The sequence below is a fragment of the Lontra canadensis genome, unplaced genomic scaffold, assembly GCF_010015895.1.
Source record: "Lontra canadensis isolate GAN:19392208 unplaced genomic scaffold, GSC_riverotter_1.0 scaffold1, whole genome shotgun sequence".
NCBI lineage: Eukaryota > Metazoa > Chordata > Mammalia > Carnivora > Mustelidae > Lontra > Lontra canadensis.
This window is the reverse complement of record NW_022630995.1, coordinates 109,674,562-109,696,394: the sequence shown is the minus strand read 5'-3', so window position 1 is coordinate 109,696,394 and position 21,833 is coordinate 109,674,562. Positions and strand designations below refer to the sequence as shown.

General features: G+C 37.0%; 1 protein-coding gene across 2 annotated transcripts in view; it reads right to left on the bottom strand.

Moving 5' to 3' along the window:
• UNC5C (unc-5 netrin receptor C) overlaps positions 1-21,833 on the bottom strand; it is a 345,714-nt gene that overhangs the window by 129,067 nt on the left and 194,814 nt on the right. For both annotated transcript variants that reach the window (XM_032861390.1, XM_032861399.1), the window contains exon 2: positions 18,582-18,803. In XM_032861390.1, coding sequence (XP_032717281.1) covers positions 18,582-18,803 — 222 coding nt within the window. The remainder of the gene's footprint in view (positions 1-18,581; positions 18,804-21,833) is intronic.

The following is a 21,833-nucleotide window of genomic DNA, read 5'->3' as shown; positions in this document are numbered from 1 at the left end:
CAAATGCAACTCTTTTGATTGTACTGGCTGTTTTCGTTTGGTTTTGGCAACTGTGCAGGGAAAAAATTTTCATTAGAAATGTGGCTATGAGAACGTTCAGGTCTCCATGAGACAGGGGGACTGTTGGTGGGTAGGGCTTGGACGGATGCTACGGGCATGAGGAAAATGAGCAATAAGCAGGAGCCTAGCTGTGCCGTGCTTTCCCTGTATCTGGCCCACCGTACAACACAACAGATTGGGGGAGGCTGGAGAGAGCCAGTAAAGAACAGCTAGGGAATGGCTTTCGTTGCCTGTTACATTTATAGTTAACTTAGAAATACTGGCCAAATGAGGGAAAATAGCCAGGTAAATGCCATCAGTTTTGGCTCCCATCACCCCTACTCGCTGTTGCCGTCACCATGACACTTTTTTTCTTCACGTATTTAATCAGCTATTTTTAGAGCACTGTGAGGTGCCCAGCAAAAGTGAGAGGAAGGTACAGATTTCCCCTATGTGTTCTGCTTCTGCACAAAGAGAGCCTCCCTTACTATTAACATACCCCACCAGAGTAGTGCATTTTGTTTTATAACTGATGAGCTTCCACTGGCAAATTGTTATTATCATCCCAAATCCACAGTTTATGTTCAGGTTTGCTCTCGTTGTACATTCTACAGATTTGGAGAAATGTGATGACATATCCACCTTTATAGTGTCACACAAAGTAGTTTCACTAACTTAAAAATTCTCTGTGCTCTACCTATTCATCCTCTCTCCCCATACCTCTTGGCAACCACTGATCTTTTTAACATTTCTATAGTTTTGCTTTTTCCAAGATGTCATATAGTGGGAATCATATAGTAGATAGCCTTTCAGATTGGCTTCCTTTACTTAGTAATATGCATTTAAGTTTCCTCCATACCTTTTCATGACATGAGAACGCATTTCTTTCTTTTTTTTTTTTTTTTAAGATTTTACTTATTTATTCGACAGAGAGAGGCACAGCAAGAAAGGGAATACAGCAAAGGGAATGGGAGAAGGAGAAGCAGGCTTTCTGCCGATCAGGGAACCCGATGCGGGACTCAATCCCAGAACTCTGGGATCATGACCTGAGCTGAAGGCAGATGCTTAACAACTGAGCCACCCAGGTGCCCTGAGAACTCATTTCTTTAAAGCACTGAGTAATATTCCATTATCTGGATGTATCATAGTTTACTTATCCATTCACCCACTGAAGGACACCTTGGTTGTTTCCAAATTTTGGCAATTATGAATAAAGTTGCTATAAAGATCTGTGTTTTTGCATGGGCACAGGTTTCCAACTTTTCTGGGTAAATATCAAGGACTGTGATGGTTTTACCATGAGGTAAGAGTATGCTTAGTTTTGATTAAAAAATGCCAAAATGTCTTCCAAGTGACTATATTATTTTGCATTCCGACCAAAAATGAATGAGAGTTCCTGTTGCTCCAAATCCTTTTCAACATCTGTTGTTGTCGGTGTTCTGAATTTTGGCCCTTCTAATAGACAGACAGTGGTATCTCATAGTCATTTCCATTTGCATTTTTCTGATGACATTGACATGTTTATTGCAACTTTTGGTGAGATATCTGTTAAGGTTTGTTGTGCTTTTGAACTGTTGCCCCCCAAAACTTATGCTCGCATTTGAATCCCAAGCAAAGTCTAACATTACCTTACTTAGCTAAGAGTCTTTGCAGATGCAATTAAATTAAGAATGTTAAGATCCTGAATTACGCCAGGTGGACCCCAATTCCAGTGATAGGTGCTCTTGTAAGAGACACACCGAGAAAACGGACATGGAATGGAAGGTGATGTGAGGAAGGAGGCAGAGATTAGAGTGATGAAACCACAAGCCCAGGAATGCGGGGCAGCCACCAGAGACAAGGAACAGAACTTCCTTTAGAGTGCCCAAAGAGGGCGCTGCTCTGCTGCATTTCAGACTTCCAGCCTCCTCAAAACTGTGAAAATAAATTTCTGTTGTCTTAAGCACCAAAGTTTGTGATAATTTATTGTGGCAGCCCTAGGAAACCAATATAGTGACTAAGGGCATTTACTGTCTCCATTCAAGGAGTGGACTCAAGAATATGACAGAGCAAAAAGGTGAGGAAAGGCTGTCTGCCATGCAGTGTTTTTCTGGTTTCACAAATGCCCCATGGAATGGGTGTGGGGAGGAAGCCTTTTACTCACTAACTCATTTCATACAGAGGGCATCATTGTCTAGGATCATCAAGACTGTAGCTATAAAAAGAGGCATGTCATTCATTCCCTGCCATTCCTGGAATTGCCTTGTACAGAACATTCCCCTGGGTTTTTCCAGCTAAATTTTAATTCACTCAAGCCCCAGAGCTCCCCCCCCTCTTCCCTCAGGAGGCTGCTATCCCTCAGTCTGAGAAGTTTAATAGGCAGAGACAGGCGAAAGGAAATTGCAGAAAGCAGGGGCTCTCTACCGTGTAACTCTATACTACGTAACTATCAAGGGGTTTCATGAATTTATTCTCATGATGAGAAGAGAACCCAAGCAAATGGTAAAGCATAGTTTTTATTCTCTCTTTTCCCTCATCTCTTTTGCCCCTTTCAGACTGGGATCTCTTTAAGTGCATCAGGTCTTAGCTGTGTCTCTACTTACAGAACCGAGAGAAGTATCCGGGGCATGGTTTTTGAATAGAATGTCAGTCTCTGTCCACCCTCTCTGCTGTACTTCCCAGCAGTGTCTCCTCTTGTCCCACTTCAACCTGATTGTATGTCAGCATTGCTAGAGCTTAAAGTGAGTGAACAGACAGACAAAGAATAAGCTATGCCCTGTTCCCAATTAAATAATTCTCTCTGGGGTGGGGCCAGGACATAGATGTTTTCAAAAATCCCCCCTGGAGATTGGCAAATGCAGTCTGGGTTGACAGCTAGCCTCCTCATCCTTTCTTGTTGCTCCTGCCTTCATGCTCTTGGAGATTTCTCCCCAGACTTGTAAAATCAGGTTAAACCCTTGATGCAATTAGGAATGAGTCCAAGACTTCCCTAACCTGAGTTGTTTCTCATTACTAGATATTATACTTCCTACGTGCTGTGCTTGCTTTTTTGCCAGACCATGATATTTTGTTAATTATAGCTTTCATGTTATCCATGCTGATTTTGTATCTCCAAATAGTACTTTTCAGAGGAACTGTAAAGAGTGGGTATTTCAACAGGTATCCCCTAGATGGCTCTGAGAATGCCCTGCTGAGAGATGACTCTGGATTGATGATATTTGGGAGAGAAGACCAAAGGGTTCAAGGTGAGGAAAGCACTCTCCTCACATGTCTTAGCATTAGCTCCTTCACTGATTGTAGCATTTTTTAAACAAAAAAATTTCTGTTGTGTCTTTGAATGTGTAAAAAAAAAAAATGCTAAGGTGCGGAGAGAAAAAATAGCATTGGAATTTTGAGCCAATCATTGTGAGAATATTGGCTAGTGAGATTTAGGGATACAGAGACTTGACTAGAACAGATCACATGTGACAACCCAGAATAAAAAAAGGAAACACCCTGGGTCATTATGTCATATAATTACCAGACTGGCTTACTTATATTAGCACAATAGGTAACAACACCAATAAAGTGTATATTAATTTTGACAGAAAGTCATAATTTTTATAAGCTAACCCTCTCTTTTAAGTTGAAATGGTTTCTTAAACTTCCTTAAACAGGACACTTAATTCATTTCATGCAACAATCCAGAACTCTGTGAAGTATGTTCCTTCTTATGAAGATAAAGAATAAGAGACTCTCCTTAAACTCTTCACATGTTATAGCCAAAGGTTAAATTAAAAATACACTTCGGCTTTTAACACTGGTGCTATTCTCACTTTGAAGTGGGCATATTAAAACTCCAGGCCACAGCATATGCATGGTTGCTGGGCACACGGCAAGATTGCTATAGCAACACAATCACTGGTTTCACTCCTGAAATGCCCTGTTTGGGTAGCAAGCCATCGAGATGAAGAATGGTCCTTGGGCTCCTGCTTCTTATCGCAGCCTCTGTGTGGGCTTGGAGATGGGTAGCATTTAATTTTGCTCTTTCTAAACTGGGGAAAATACACACATACACAAACACACTCAAACACATATGCATATGTATATACTTGTATATCTACAAAAATATATAAATAGATATTCTTGACTAAATTGTATTAATCAATGCTTTCATCTTAACTGTGGGAAGACAAAGGAGTAATGCATTATAAGTAACCTTGCCCTAAGTGTTAATTGATGGGAAAGAATTCCTTTGTGTTCATTACATTAAAAACTCTGGTTGTATATAATTTTAGAAAATTTCTGTTTTCCTCTAATGAAGTGACAGCTCACTAAAACTGTACTGAAAGGTATAATGTTTCCTTGGCTCTACTTTGCAAACATGTTCTGGGTTATATCTGTTCAAAAATACATGCTATTAAAATCTTCTACACAGTATGTAATTCAAACAGGACTAGTGTTCCCCATGGGGCAGAATTAAATTAAAATTACATAGTTCCACAAATATGGCACAGCCAGAGTCTGTGATGTATGTGCTGGGTTTACAATACTGATATATGTAAGTATTGGAAATGCCAAAAATGAACAAACAACAACATGAAAAACCTTACAAAAGCAACAGATTAGAAACAAAAGGAACCCAAATGCATTGCCTAAAAATTTTCCAGTACTTACTTCTGTTTGTAAGGAAGGGAAAGAATGGAAATAAAACCCAAGTTTCTACACAGTGAGAGAGCCCGGATCAGTCAGCCAGCCGAGACTCATCTTCATGCTAAAATGAAGTGAGAGCAACAACTAAAATCTACATTCTGGAACTCTGACCCAAGCATGTATTTGTCATTGCAGCTGAGACGACATCGGCCATGTTAACTCAGGTGTTTAAAGACTTAAAGTCAATGTGAAATAAGGATGAATCCATTGTGAGCACTAACAAGTAAGGAATAAGAAAAAGTATCTATTTCAGGATGATTGATATCCTTTATCTCTCACCACGGTATCAGACTGACTTAGTGGAAAAGCCTTCATATCCTACATGGATCCTTGCCAATTTTCTATTTTTACTTTGGGGCCAGCCTTATACTGGAAAAAAAAAAAAGTTGTCAGTTTCTGGTATTGAAATAAGTACCTTTGGGAAGGAAATCAAATAAATAATTGGTTTATATCCCAGAATCATTTATCTTCATTGGCAGGCAAATAGATTACAGATAGAAGGCTCTATTCTTGCAGAAGCAACACTCCCACTGACTTAATAAAAAAATTATGGAATGAAGTTCAAATAGAGTTTCCAAATTGTATGCATCATTTCCTAAACTTTAAACAAAGCCCATGGAATTAATATAATTCCTTTTGAAAATGTTCACTCTGTTAATGAGAACAGAGTTTAAAGTAATTATTTTACTTAGAGAAAAATGACTGATATGTGTGTACTTAATATGTAAAATAGCTCTTCTTATGGAAGACTATACTATCTTATCTATTCCTCAAATCACCTGTTCATGAACCATCTCAAATAAAAACATCACCTACATGTTTCACTAAATTTCAGTTACTCCAATTTAGTAGAATGAGTAGCTATAACCCCACAAAACAAACTTTTATTATCTCCGGCGCTTAGAGCCTTGTGTTGCAAAATTCATAACAGACAGAAGTTGATAAAACAACGGCCACACGATACCATTACAATATACTTGAAGAGACAAATATAAATATACATACACACATCTATAGTTACATATATGTATTTTGTAACATATGTATTATCACATATGTATTTTATATACATATATTACCTCTATGTATATATCAAATATATATTTATATATTATATATCTTAAATATATGCACATAACTCCATAAACAACACATTATAAGAAATTGTCATTTTTTTACCTCGAAAGTGATTGAATATTGATACTCTCTAGTGGTTTAACTTACCACACATACACAATTCACACTTATGAGTGTCATAAAAATGGAAGTACAAATAAGGGAAATGTAGACATGTTACTTTATCACTTGAGTTTTATAGAATTTTTCATCCCCAGTATTGCATTTGAGATACTACTTTAAGCATGAATAGGATTTTGATAGAAGTAGGATAGGCAAAGTACAGAGTAACGGATCATTAATTCATACATACCTACTTACTGAGCTCCTGCTAAGTATCAACACCAAGTCAAGGATGGAAACAGAATAGTGAAAAAGACAGACATAATCCTTGATTTCATGGAGCTTACTCTTGAGTTTATAATATCTAGATGGAAGGGGAGAGCTAATTTGAGAAAGGAAACATAACTGTCCCTCTCAAGGATCTAACATTAGTCAAGACAGGAAGTAAGCAGATTTTTTCTCTTAAGTTCCCTATGACTTAGGTAGGACCAGTAAGTCCAGATAACAGAAAGTTGATTATACTCAACTTAATGAAGAGCATGTCAGTATTGCATTGAGTTTAAATGCCTGCCACAGTCTCACAACTTAAATTTCTATGATTCCAAGACAGCAAAATGTACAGAAAAGAATGTTCACATTCATTTAATACAACCTGAACAAATCTCATCTAGTTTCCCTTTGAAAATGTATGAGCAGGGGCACCTGGGTGGCTCAGTGGGTTAAGCCTCTGCCTTCAGCTCAGGTCATGATCTCAGGGTCCTGGGATGGAGCCCCTCATCGGGCCCTCTGCTCAGTGGGGAGCCTGCTTCCCCCTCTCTCTCTGCCTCTCTGCCTACTTGTGATCTCTCTCTGTCAAATAAATAAATAAAATCTTAAAAAAAAAAAGAAAATGTATGAGCAGCATCTCCTAAATCATGTCCTGGTAATGACATTAATGTCTCATGATATTTTAATAGAGGTTCTGTGAAAAGGAGTTCAGTTTCCAAATATGATGAGGTTAAAAATTTTCCAATGCAGACTTTCCTGGGACTTTTACAGGAAAATATACTTTATACTTTTCTCCAAGAGGGGAATATAATTATCACAGTGTTTCCTAAAATATTTGACCACAAAGCTTTTGCTTCTTTTTTTGTTTTTGTTTTCCCAAATAGCACTTATAAGACAAATAGCACTTGTTTTCCCAAATAGCGCTTACAAGACAAGCACTTACAAGTTCACAGAACACAGTTTAAGAGGAAAAAACAAATTTGCCCAGCGTTGAGGACATGTGGTGGAAGAGAAACGACTAGAAGAAGGCTTTCTAGTAACTACCTGGAGAATGGTTTTCTGGGGAAAAAGGCTGAAACCAAGAAGGTGTTGGAGGCTAAATCATCTAAGAGGCATATAATAAAGGCCTATATATACACTAGGGGGGTTATAGCAAGAATTAAGAACAGAAGGATGTTTTGTAGGAGAATTCTGAGAAGAACTGTCAGTAGCTGATAATCACTTTGTTGGAGTAAGGGATGAAGCTGACGTTTCTGTTTTTGGTGACAGAATGGAGAGAAGAAGTATCTGAAATAGGAATAGAAGAGGAGAAAAGAAAAAATCAGTCATGCCACTCTTGCAACAAACAGAAACCTGAGTGAGCACAGCATATCTGCAAAAGCTCTTCCTGGAGTAAAGGCAAATTCACTTAAATTTGTGCCCAGTTCTGGCTTCTCTTCATCATTTTTTGTTTGTTTGTTTGTTTGTTGTCTGTTTGTTTTTTGTTAAGGCTCACCCTTTTGCTATTTGGCAAAATATTAAAAACTTTTAAGAATAAAAAGAATCAAATCCTAAGCACTGGTTCAAGCTATTCCATAATGAGAAAGGGCTCAGGTACAGAAAATCTGACACAGAAAGGCAGGTGGAAGAATGAAAGATAAATATCTAGTTGACATGCTGAACCAGATTTTCTCAAGGAAAGAGGAAAATGTATTCATAGATTTTTTTTTTTAGACAAACTGTTATGTGTTCAGTAGCTATGGCAGAATTTAGGTAGACCTTACTGGGTACAGGGCCAAGACAAAGAATTCAGAGATCCCTGGGTTCGTATCCTTGCTCAGCTACCTCCTAGCTATGTGATTTGGGGCACGTTAGTTTCTCTACCTTGCTGAGCCTCGGCCCTCTTGTTTACAAAAGGAGAGTCCCAGAAATTATCTCATAAGACTGTCATGATAACTAAATGGCAGAATACACATATGGCATTCAATATAAAACTTGGAACTTTTTATTGTTGTTGAGTTGGTCCTACAGATAATATTTTGCTAATGTGAGAATAATTAAAGAGGAGAAGGGAAAACCTTGGGGATTATTAAAATTTCAAACCAACCGAGGTTTTCTAACCTCCCTGCTTTTTTGTAGAGGAGAAATATTTGCTTTTCGATGGTAAATCTTAGGTACCATGGAAACAAGGGTTGAAAAGACTTCAAGTAAATAGAAAGCAAACAGCCAAGCCTGAGTTTTTCTTAAAAATGTAACCATACAATTTTGAGCAGATCAAGATTTCTGTGGAACTCTGAAAGAACATAGATACTTATTACTATATTACCAAATCAAGAGCTTCTGACTATTTAAGTTCTCAAAACCATCTAATATATACTGCTTTCCACTTTTCTGTTTCTTATATTACATATTTGCAAGAAATGCCAATGTGGTTTAAATGGTGGAAGGCAAACATTAATAGTAATAAAAGATCTTTAATCAGTACATTTTTATCATCAATGGTATAGCTTTGCTCAGTGAATACAAATCATTGTTTACTTCATATTTCAGAAATGGAGAGTCTATTTAACACCTAACATAATTTAAAAGGAAGAATTTTGTGAGTTGGAGGAGAAATTTTTTTTTTTCTGGTACGTTTTGTAGTTTTTCAATGAGAAGTTAACCTTTGATGAGGATTTTAGAAAATGTATTTAATTTTTTTAATGTATCTGATTTCTACTGAACATGCTTCCAAATATTATTATTCTAAGGCATAGTTATCTATAAAAACAAACTCATTTGCAATGACTTCTCTCCTGCATCTTCCAAAAACCATCTGATTTTTTAAATGCTAAGACATTCCTCTGATTTGTAACATACTTTAAGACTTGATGTGTTCTAATGTTTCTTGCTGTTAAGAACCACTAATCCCCCAATAAGACTATAGTCAAACTGTATTAAGTGAGGAGTTGAGAACTAAATTTGCAGGTGAATCCAACTTCAGGAAAAAAAATCCCCAAAACCAAGTATTTCAGTTTCAATACCATTTATAATCCTTCTCACCTCATGGGAAAGCAAAGAGCTCTAATATAAGAAGCCCACAAATTTTTCCCCAATACTTGTTCAGATTGGGTATTTATGAAAATAGGCAAAGAAAAGCAATTGAAATGGTTTGGATTTTTTCTTCAGGTTTCATTATTTATTATGAAAATAACACATTCACAGGGTTGGGGGACAAAACCAAAATTATAAAAGAAATCTCTCACCCCAGAATTTGAGCTGTCAACTGCTTATATGTTTCTCCAAAACATTCCAATGCATAGAAAAATGTACCTGCATCCTTTACGTAATGAGGACATATTATATGTAGTGTTCTGTACTCTGGTTTTCACTTCAAATTTTATGTGAGAGATTTTTCAACAACCTCGCATATAGAGAAACCTCATTATTTTAAAAAGCATCACTATACTCCATGTAGGGATGAACAGTCTTCAATATGCCTCTCCAATAAGGGTGCAATCAATTTCAAAATCAACTCCAAAATTCATTTGTAATTTTACTTTTAGATCATAAATTTGTAATTACTGAGTGAAGGCATATATACTTTTAAGTATTGGTAGGTATTTTCCAATTGGCCTTCAGAAAGATTGTACCAATTTGCAATCTCACCAACAAGGATGAGATATTCCCCATCTCATTCCTTTACCAACACTCCATACTGTTTTGATCTTGATAATATCTTAAATGCTTATTTACCAGTTTGCATTTCTTTTTCTGTATCTTCATGTTCAACTACTGCTCAATTTTCCATTGGGTTGCTGACCTTTTCCTTAAATATACCTTAAGAACTAGTAATATATTAATTAAATTAATCCTTAGATTAATGTATGTCCACAAATATATTCCTGTGTGTGTGTATTTGTCCCCTGGCTTTGTGGTTTTCTTGCTTTGGATATTCAAATTTATGAATGCTTTCTTCAAGGGGAGGAACAAGATGGCAGAGGAGAAGGAGACTTAAATATCATTAGGTCCCAGGAGTTCGGCTAGATAGTTATCAAACCATTCTGAACAGCTACAAACTCAACAGGAGAGAGAAGAGAAGAAGAGCAGCAATTCTAGGAACAGAAAATCAACCACTTTCCAGAAGGTAGGACATGCAGAGAAGTGAATCTGAGGCAATATTTCAGAAGATAGACTGTGGGAGGAGGGACGAGCTCCCAACAAGCGGTGGAGCTGCAGAACACAAAATTGGAACTTTTAGAAGTCTGTTCCACTGAGGGACATCACTCCACAGGCTAAGTGGGGGGTGGGGCCCTTGCGAGGACAGTGTGGTCTCAGAATCCATGGGGTTACAAAAAGACCAGGGGTGTCTGAGTGCAGCAGAGCTCCCAGGTATCAGAGCAGGGAAGCCGGCTGCAGAGACAGAGCCGAGGTGGGAGCTTTCAGCTCGGGGTTACTTTAAACCATGATCTGTGGCACAGTTGGGCCACTGCCCTTCAGGCAGGGACCCAACAAGCAGCAGATCCAGGGAGACTCACCTTCCTCCTCTGGGAGGAATGGCACAGGAGTGCACTGCAGGAATCTGCTGGGTTTGGAGACTCTAGATGGAGCCGTGTGCCAGAGACAGAAATGCTGGGTCACAGGCTGGGTGAGCATGGAGTGCACCCACACACCAGGGAGACGGGAGGGATTGACTGCTTTTCTCTGAGGCCGCACTGAGGAGTGGGGCCCTGAGCTCTCGGCTCCTCCAGGGCTAGAGACTGGGAGGCTGCCATTTTCATTCCCGTCCTCCAAAGATGTACGGAAAGCATTTCGGGAATGAAAGCTACCAAGAGTGAACCCGAGCAGGTTAATTAGTCTGGCCCCTGGCAAGGGCAGTGCAATTCCACGTTGGGCAAAGGCATTTGAGAATCACCACAACAGGCCCCTCCCCCAGAAGAGCAGCAAGAACATCCAGCCAAGACCAAGTTCACAAATCAATGAGAACAGCAGAACTCCAGAGCTAGGGGAAAGCAACACAAAGAATTCATGATTTTTTTTCCCCCATGATCCTTTAGTTTTCCAAAGTTAAATATTTTTTTTTCTTATTCTCTTTTTAAAATTTTTCCATCTTTCCTATTTTAATATTTTTAACTATTTTATCTTATCAATACCTTTTTAAAAATCTTTTTACGTTTTCCTTGTTATAGTCATATTTTATCCCTTCATTGTATTTAAGCTTATTTTTTGTATACATATAGGGTTTTTTTTTTTTTTTTTAAGTTTGGGATACAATTTCTTCTAATAGATCAAAATACACCCTAATCTAGTGCATGGCTTTATTCTAGTCTCTAGCCTAAGCACATTCTTTCCTCCTTTTTTTCTTTTCTTTTTTCAATGAACTTCCTATCTTATCAATTCCTTTTTTTAGAATCTCTTTTTTAATTTTCTTCTTTACAGTCATATTCCATTTCTTCATCATGTTTATATCTATATCTATATCTATATCTATATCTATCTCTTTCTTTCTTTCCTTCCTTAAAATTTTGGGAGGTAGTTTCTTCTAACGGACCAAAATACACCCAAAATCAAGTGTGTGGCTCGATGGCTAGGGACCTAATCCCTATGGATATTAGTAGTATGTCAGAACTAGAGTTCAGAATGATGATTACCAAGGTGCTAGCTGGACTCAAAAAAAGCATGGAAGATATTAGAGAATCCCTCTCTGGAGACATAAAATTCCTTCCTGAAGAAATGAAAGAACTAAAATCTAAACAAGTTGGAATCAAAAAAGCTATTAATGAAGTGCAATTAAAAAATGGAGACTCTTATTGCTAGGATAAATGAGGTAGAAGAGAGAATTAGGAGACTGAAGCAGTCATCAAAAGTCTCCCAACAAACAAGAGCACAGGGCCAAATGGCTTCCCAGAAGAATTCTACCAAACATTTAAAGGAGAATTAATACCTATACTCCTAAAACTGTTCCAAAAAATAGAAATGGAAGGAAAACTTCGAGACTCATTTTATGAGGCCAGTATCACCTTGATCCCAAAACCAGACAAGGATCCCATCAAAAAGAAGAATTACAGACCAATATCCTTGATGAACATGGATGCAAAAATTCTCACCAAAATACTAGCTAATAGAATCCAACAGTACATTAAAAGGATTATTCACCATGACCAAGTGGGATTTATTCCTGGGCTGCAAGGTTGGTTCAACATCTGTAAATCAATCAATGTGATGCAGTACATTAATAAAAGAAACAACAAAAAAGCATTTGACAAAGTACAGCATCCTTTCTTGAACAAAACTCTTCAAAGTGTAGGGATAGAGGGTATATACCTCAATATCATCAAAGCCATCTATGAAAAACCCACCACAAATATCATTCTCAATGGAAAAAAACTGAGAGTTTTTCTCCTAAGGTTAGGAACACAGCAGCGAAGTCCGCTATCACCACTGCTATTCAACATAGTACTAGAAGTCATAGTCTCAGCAATCTGACGACAAAAAGAAATAAAAGGCATCCAAATTGGCAAAGAAATAAAACTCTCACTCTTTGTAGATGATATGATACTTTATGTGGAAAACCTGAAAGACTCCATTCCAAAACTGCTAGCACTCATATAGGAATTCAGTAAAGTGTCAGGATATAAAATCAATGCACAGAAATCAGTTCCATTTATATACACCAACAGCAAGACAGAAGAAAGAGAAATTAAGGAGTTGATCCCATTTACAAATGCACCCATAACCATAAGATACCTAGGAATAAACCTAACCAAAGACGGAAAGAATCTATATCCAGAAAACTATAAAGTGCTCATGGAAGAAAGTGAGGATGACATAAAGAAATGGAAAAACGTTCCATGCTCATGGATTGGAAGAAAAAATATTGTGAAAATGTTTATGATACATAGCAATCTACACATTTAATGCAATGCCTATCAAATACCATCCATTTTTTTTTCAAAGAAATGGGCAAATAATCTTAAAATTTATATGGAATCAAAAAACCCCGAATAGCCAGAGGAATGTTGAAAAAGAAAACCAAAGTTGGTAGCATCACAATTCCAGACTTCAAGCTCTATAACAAAGCTGCAATCATCCAGATAGTATGGTATTGGCACAAAAACAGACACATAGGGGCCCCTGGGTGACTCAGAGGATTAAAGCCTCTGCCTTCGGCTCAGGTCATGATCCCAGGGTCCTGGGATTGAGCCCCACATCGGACTCTCTCCTTGTCAGGGAGCCTGCTTCCTCCCTCTCTCTGCCTGCCTCTCTGCCTAATTGTGATCTCTCTCTGTCGAAAAAATAAATAAAATATTAAAAAAAAAAAAAAAACAGACACATAGATCAATGCAACAGAATAGAGAGCCCAGAAATAGACCTTCAACTCTATGGTCAAGTAATCTTTGACAAAGCAGGAAAGAAGGTCCAATGGAAAAATGACAGTTTCTTCAAAAAATCGTGTTGGGAAAATTGGATAGCCACATGCAGAAGAATGAAACTGGACCATTTCCTTACACCACGCACAAAAATGGACTCAAAATAGATGAAAGACCTCAATGTGAGACAGGAATCCATCAAAATCCTTGAGGAGAACACAGGCAGCAACCTCTTCGACCTCAGCCACAGCAACTTCTTCCTAGAAACATCACCAAAGGCAAGGGAAGCAAGGGCAAAAATGAACATTGGGACTTCATCAAGATCAAAAGCTTTTGCACAGCAAAGCAAACAGTCAAGAAAACCAAAAGACAACTGAGAGAATGGGAGAAGATATTTGCAAACGACATATCAGATAAAGAGCTAGTATCCAAAATCTATAAAGAACTTATCCAACTCAACACGCAAAGAACAAATAATCCAATTAAGAAATGGGCAGAGGACATGAACAGACATTTCTGCAAAGAAGACATCCAGATGGCCAACAGACACATGAAAAAGTGCTCCACAACACTCGGCATCAGGGAAATACAAATCAAAACCACAGTGAGATACCACTTCACAACTGTCAGAATGACTAAAATTAAAAGTCAGGAAATAACAGATGCTGGCGAGGATGCGGAGAAAGGAGAACCCTCCTACACTGTTGATGGGAATGCAAGCTGCTGCAGTCACTCTGGAAAACAGCATGGAAGTGCCTCAAAAAGTTGAAAATAGAGCTACCCTATGACACAGCAATCACACTACTCTCTGGGTATTTACTCTAAAGATACAAATGTAGTGATCCGAAGGGGCACGTGCACGTGAGTGTGTATAGCAGCAATGTTTCCAATAGCCAAACTATGGAAAGAATCTAGATGTCCTTCAACAGATGAATGGATAAAGAAGGTGTGGTATATTTATATATAGTGGAATACTATGCAGCCATCAAAAAAATCTTCCCATTTGCAATGATGTTGATGGAACTAGAGGGTATTATGCTATGTGAAATAACTCAATCAGAGAAAGACAATTATCATATGATCTCTCTGATATGAGGAATTTGAGAGGCAGGGTAGGGTTGCGGGGGGTGGGGTAGGGAGAGAAAAAATGAAACATGATGGGATCAGGAGGGAGACAAACCATAAGAGACTCTTAATCTCATGAAACAGTGTTGCTGAGGAATGGGGGGATAGGGAGAGGGTGGTGGGGTTATGGACATTGGGAAGGGTTGTGCTATGGTGAGTGCTGTGAAAAGTGTAAGCCTGATGATGACCTGTACTCTTGGGGCAAATAATACATTATATGTTAATAAAGAATAAAAATTTAAAAAAAATTTTTAAAAAGAATGTGTTCTTCTAAGACTTCTTTATTTTGTCTTTATTAAAAGGGCTTTGCCCATGACTAAAAACAACCAATCAACCAACTACCCAACACATTGCCAAGATTTTCTCCTAGTGATGTTAGTGATGATCATAGCAGTGGCGGTGGTGATAATGATGATGACATTAAGCCCTGACATCAAGAATTTATTTTATTCAAACAAATGAGATAAAATCCAAGATTTATTTCTTTATTTGTTAGCTTATTTCATTCATTCATTTTCCAACTGCCTACTTTGTGGACTGAAAAACAATCTTAACACATTGTAAATGCCTTAACTGAGTGTTTCCTGGTCCCTTTTTAAATCCATTAATCTGTATGTCTTATTCTCTGCTCAGATAAAACTCTTCGCTTATTTCGTTTTGCAATATATTTGCAAGGAGCTGAGGCTCCCTCATTATACTATTATGTCAGAATTCTTCCAGCTGTTTTCACAAATTTCTTTTCATACAATGCTGGTGGAATTTTTAATTCATTTATAAACAGTAAACACCTAAAATATATTATATTCCTACATTTTAAGGTTTTCATATTGTACAAAGACTGCAATTCTGAAATCATCCAGAAGAGACTTTTTTTTTAAGTTGCCAGAATTGTATAAAAAATATATATATAGGGGCACGTGCACCCGAATGTTTATAGCAGCAATGTCTACAATAGCCAAACTATGGAAAGAACCTAGATGTCCATCAACAGACGAATGGATAAAGAAGATGTGGTATATATATACAATGGAATACTATGCAGCCATCAAAAGAAATGAAATCTTGCCATTTGCAACAACATGGATGGAACTAGAGGGTATCATGCTTAGCGAAATAAGTCAATCGGAGAAAGACAACTATCATATGATCTCCCTGATATGAGGGAGAGGAGATGCAACATGGGGGGTTAATGTGGTAGGAGAAGAGTAAATGAAACAAGTTGGGATTGGGAGGGAGACAAACCATAAGTGACTCTTAATCTCACAAAACAAACTGAGGGTTGCTGGGCAGAGGGGGGTTGGGGGGGGGGTTATGGACATTGGGTAGGGTATGTGCTATGGTGAGTGCTGTGAAGTTTGTAAACGTGGAGATTCACAGACCTGTACCCCTGGGGGGAAAAATATATATATATATATGTTTATAAAAAAATAAAATTATAAAAAAAAAAATATATATATATATATATTGTTTTTCTATCCAAGAATACGGTAAGTTTTTCCATTTGTTTAAATCACATTTTTCATAATCTGAGTAGCATTTAAAGTTTTTCTTTCTAAAATTCTGCAATTTTTTGTTAACTTTATACATACATATTTTCTCGTACATAGTTATTGCAAGTGATATCTTTTATTCCATTACAGTTTGAACAGCCATCTATAAAAGAAAAGTTGATGGGTTATATGAGTCTTTTTTTTTTCAGCCACTCTTCTGTATTCTCTTGACGTTTTTCAGTTTTTTATTTAAAAATGCTTTTTCCAGATATATAAAATCAAACTATTTGTCAAAAATGATCAGTTTTTCCACTTTTTAAAACAATTTTTATATTTTTCAGTTATTTGTCTTGCCTAATTGCACAGGCTAGTACGTTAAGAACATACCAGATAGTACTGATATCTGAGGGCATCTTTGTTTTTTTCTAACTTGAAAGGTTAATACATTTGTCTGGATGTTGGCTTTCTTGTAAACTTTTAGATGAAGTGAAAAGCAGCCCAAAGGTAGACTGCTCTCCACTCCATCCGTGAACCTGAGGAGCACTGGGCAGGCATTGGCGGCTGCCAATTCTTCCTTAATTCTCATCTGTCCCATCCTGAAGTTGAGGAGAAACATGCCACATAGTTCCATTTATAACTGCTTTATGAGGTATTTTTAATAATTAATATATGCAATATTAATTGATTTTATGTGGAAATAATAAAAAAGAGTGTTTTAAGAAGGGAAATGTCTTACTGACCTACCTATGTTCACACACGTGTACGTATGTATATATTACCAACATGGCATGAAGCTGGCAGAGGAACTCAGTATCAGAGTAGTTTTGGTTTTATTCCTAATCTTGCTGTATAGACATTTTCATTAATTCAGTAAAGAGAAGCCTAAATATGTTTGTGACTTTCATCTTAGCTTTTGTGATGTCTTTCTTTTGCCTCTTACCATTAAAACTTGTGTGTCTGAAATCTTTACAAGTAAATGAGCTGAAACAAATAAAAGTAATTCACTTGGGATTTTGTAGACATCTGGTGGAGTTATTTTCTGAGTAATTAGAACGAGAGGTGGGACGATTCCCTGAAGTAAAGCTACCGTACAGTTGGATACCCGTTCATTTCCACAGCCATCAGATTGCAGGCAGTGAGCATATTGATTCACAAATTGACAAATAATTATGTAGAGCTGCCACCTGATTTTCTAAGACCATTTGTGTTTTATCAGTATATGCTTCACGCACTTTTCTAAAAGATGCCTTTTCTCTGTCCTCTCACAGTCTGTTCCATTTCATTATGTCCCATCACCTCAATGTACCCTTCGCATGGTTAGAGGCAGTGAACATAGATCTCCCGCAAGAGCTGCTCTCTGTTCAACCCTGGTTAATCCAACATTTGGATACAAATATGAATGAATTACAATCTGGCTTTTGACAACATATACCTATTTTGGTAGGTAAAGATAAAGAAAATAAAGCTATTGAAATGCTTCCTATTTAGCTTGGAAATGTTCAGGGAAATCTTACTATTTAAGATATGTCTTAATATTATAAATCATAGATCTGGAGTGGATTTGAAAATTTCATCGTTATTTGTTCCAATTGTTAGTCTCACCGTTAGAGAGCAAAAGCACTTAAACCACTGTAGAAAGATACACATCTTTTCAGTTTATAATAACTGTAAGAGATTATACAACTATCTTCAGTCACCCATCATAGAATAAAAAGATGCTATCAAGAAAGTTTCCTTTTTCGCCAATCTAAATCCCACAGGTTATTAAAATGTACTTTATTCTCTCTCTGCCTTTAGTATTTTACTCTCAGGGATAATATTTGCAGAGCAGTAAAGTCAGGCATTTTCACCATGCCAGGAACAGAGATAATCTGATCAAGGCCCACCCAGATGGTGGCTACACTCACCCCTTTGCCTCTTCCTGGATCCCACACTATCACTGTTCTCAGTCACTCTCAATTTAACTTTACATAAGAGATAGATAATTAGGATTTATTTTCAGATGTAAGCCACGGACACAGGATACTTTTAATCTGCAATGTTTACAAATTGTTTAAAAATACAAGGGGAAATTATGCATATGAATTGACATTTGATAGTTGTAAATAAAAATGACAAACTTATCCTCAATTGAATATGTTCCCCAATCTCAGGATTTTAGACCTGACAACAGAACTGACACATGAGTGAAATTCATCTTTGGCTAGGGCACTTGCCAATCATCCCATCTATTCATTTTTCTCATTTATCTTTTTCAGGATGAACTACGTCCATCAGGAATCAAGTCAAGATTTATTGATCACATTTTACTTTGCAATGCATGGAATGAGACCACCAGATTCTACCCAAACTGAACCAAAACTTTTGCCAAAGGATAACCGCTCTGTTTTTATTCTCACAATTGAAAGAACAGTATGACATCATGCCAAAGTGGTGAGTTAGTGAATACTCAACAGTAGTCCAAATGCAGCAGAAAACTCACCAGAGGTTTCGTCTACTCTCTCATCTACTATGTGGTCCTTCTGATGAACCCATTCACTATTGCACTTGAAGTAGATCTGGGTGGCGGGACTGGCTTTACAATAGAGGTTCACAGGCTTATTCTTCACAATATAAGCTTCTTCAGGCTCAATAAGAAAATGTGGTAGAGGTTCAGGTGGATCGGATGGAAAGGTTTCTGGGAGTTCATGAAAAAAGTCGTCGTCTGGTGAAACAAGAAGAAAGTGGAAAACAGTCAAATCATAGTAGCCACTTGCCATTTATTTGATATTCACTTAAAAATAATGATTCATAAATGATCTAATTAAGGATGTGTGTGCCTGCTATGCACCTGCTGTGCATTAGGTCCCTTACTGGTTGTACAAGTAATTTTTTGGTTATTATTCTCATTTTTATGCACGGTGAAACTCAACATCAGGGAAGGTAAATATCTTCCCCAAGCATGCATGTAGTAAATAGCACAACTGGAACCAGAACCCAGGTTTGTCTCACTCAAAAACTGTGATCTTCCCCATATAGTACCACACCTCCCACTACACAGTGTTCCCGTTGAGAGCTGACAAAAGCAAAAATGGTTTCATTAGAAAAATTTGTTTGAAAAATACAAGGCTCATAGGTAAACCATCAGTCCTTTGCATGAAGCTGAGAAGGAATACTGGGAACATGAATTAATGATCTTTAAGTTCAGATTCAAACCTATCTTTATTTTCAAAAGATACCACTGCATGACATTGTCATTCACTTATTCATTCATTCAGCCAAAGGTATTTATTGAGCTCAGGATTATTCTCAGCACTAGAAAGAGAGATAATAATATTGAGCCAGTCAACAGTAGATTGACAGTAGAGCCTCGAGCCTAGCAATGCTGTTTGGTCTTATTTAGAAACCATACCTCAAATATCAGATATATGATATGACTAGTCAAATCTATCCTCATTAGAATATTAGCAAGGACAATAATAGTCAATAATTTCATTTTCTATAGTACTGAAAATTATCAAATATGTTGCTCCCACTTTGCTGCTTCAACATCACTTAATAAACAAAACTCCAAAACCACTTGAGGTACTTATACACTTGGAGGTATGGTTTTCATAACTTGAGTTCTATATGATTCCAAATAAAAACAGAAAATTTAAAAATGCCCTAAAAAACCCTATTATCATATTTCACAAAAGTCAAGGTAAAAAGTCTCTCCAATACACTGAAACTAAGTTAGACCTGATAATTTTCTTCCTGTGACAGATTGCGGGGAGCAAAACTATTGTTCGTTCTCTTAGTTGATAAAGCACCCCAGGCTAATATGTAAGGTTAAAGGTGTGAGGCTCAAATTAAAAGTTTTAAAAATTCTTTGAAAGTATACACGTTTGGCAGTAAATACATGACGTAGTATAGGTAAAGTCTGGTTGCTCATACCTTACCTTAAAACTCATTTTATTACTCATTCAGTTGTTGCTCTGTTTGGGGAGATGGCCATTTGTCAAATGGCCATTTGTCTGCTAAGAAACCTGGTCTGGCACTTTTTCCATCTAGCTCATGGGACAGCTGTCAAACAGCAACCGTGTTTGATCTCTGCCAATATGTTCTGCAGTAAAAATTGGCTTCACTTGCATCACAGACACAACTAGCTTTCAAAGCTCCTCCCAAATGATAAATTTCTGACACTGGGATGTAAATGATGCTTCCTGGAGCTAGCTTTCTTTCTCACTTTACTTCCTTAATTTGCTTTCTTCTGGCAGGGCATCATCTCTAGTTTTTCCATTGCAGAACATCAAGGATCCAAACTGTCAGCTAACTAAAGAATAACCTTGTTTCCATCAATTTTGGCTTCTTTACTCAATGTGCAAGAACATTCAAAACTGCTTGAATAAACATAGTTCAGAAAGGCAAAGGAATAGGGGACTGGGGTACTGACAGATCCATCAACATAAAGCTGAGATCTTGAAGGTCTTATTCATAATCCCTCCTTACGTGCTTATTGTTGTATGTGATGATAAACAGTTCTGATAATCAATAGAGTGCCACAAAATATCAAACTGAAATTTTGTAAAATGTTTGCTGTTGTTTTTAATTTTTATTACTCAGGAAGGCAGAGTGTTGATTCTTTTTTTTTTTTTTTTTTTTTACTATTGGTGTATATTTAAACATACCAAAATGTGTATGTATTTTAATATATTTATTCAGGTTTCCAAAATATAAAAAGTTTTCCTTTCAGTCATTGTTTTAGAAAGTGAGATTTGTTCCTTTAGAAGGTTGCAAAATATCAGATGACTGTTTACTACCTTACATTATTCAATCATGTAGCAAAGTACTTATGTATTCACATCCTACAGAAAGATAGGCACTAAAAATTGATTACCCTTTCTTGCCCAAAGCATGTATTTCTTCCTTCTGATTATTTTATTGTAATCTACTGGGAAGACTAATGGAAGCCGGGAAAGTCACACATATGTTTTCAACTCAAAAGGGGCTCTGTTAAGTGCTGGAAAAGATAGTAATGATTTAATGACATATTTTAAAAAATGTATGGACAAACTAATTTTGTATTCCTTAATTTTGAGTTTTAAGACAAGAGGGTCACCACCAGTAAAGAGAAATAATTCTACATTTTGGTTCGAAGCTTCGTCAAGTGTTGATTTTTCAAGGTGTTCGTTAAATAACACTTAGTATGCAACTTATTAAGGAATGATTCCATCATTTGAAATATTTTCATTTTGTGGTAAATACAGTTTTTTTTTACATATCATTCTAATTTCTGCATAAACCCCATCTCTTAAGTAGCAGCTAGGGAGAAGCCTTAACCAATGACATGATATTAATTTGTTACAATTTCTTATAACACACATACACTGTTTAAGTCTATAGCTAGATAAATTCATGTCAGGCAATACGGCACATTACTTCTAGTGCTCAATTCAGGGGATGGGAATGGTACTTCTAAAGATAATTTTCAAGACCTTGAGTCAGTAAGATATAAAGAAGTGGGAAGATTTGACAAAATGGGAATGGACTGATTATCAGTGGGCTCATGTGCTGCTGGGAAATTCTTTCCTTCTTCATTTGCAAGAAGGTGGCCTGGACACCATCCACAACCACGTCAGCTGGCCTAGACAACTCCCCTACCATCGGATCACGTATGTTAAGACAATACTTTCTTTGCTCTAGAGAGAAACGATAAGTATCAGCATTAATTTCAGAAATTGTCTTTTAATGAAATGTCATCTTAAATTTTTTT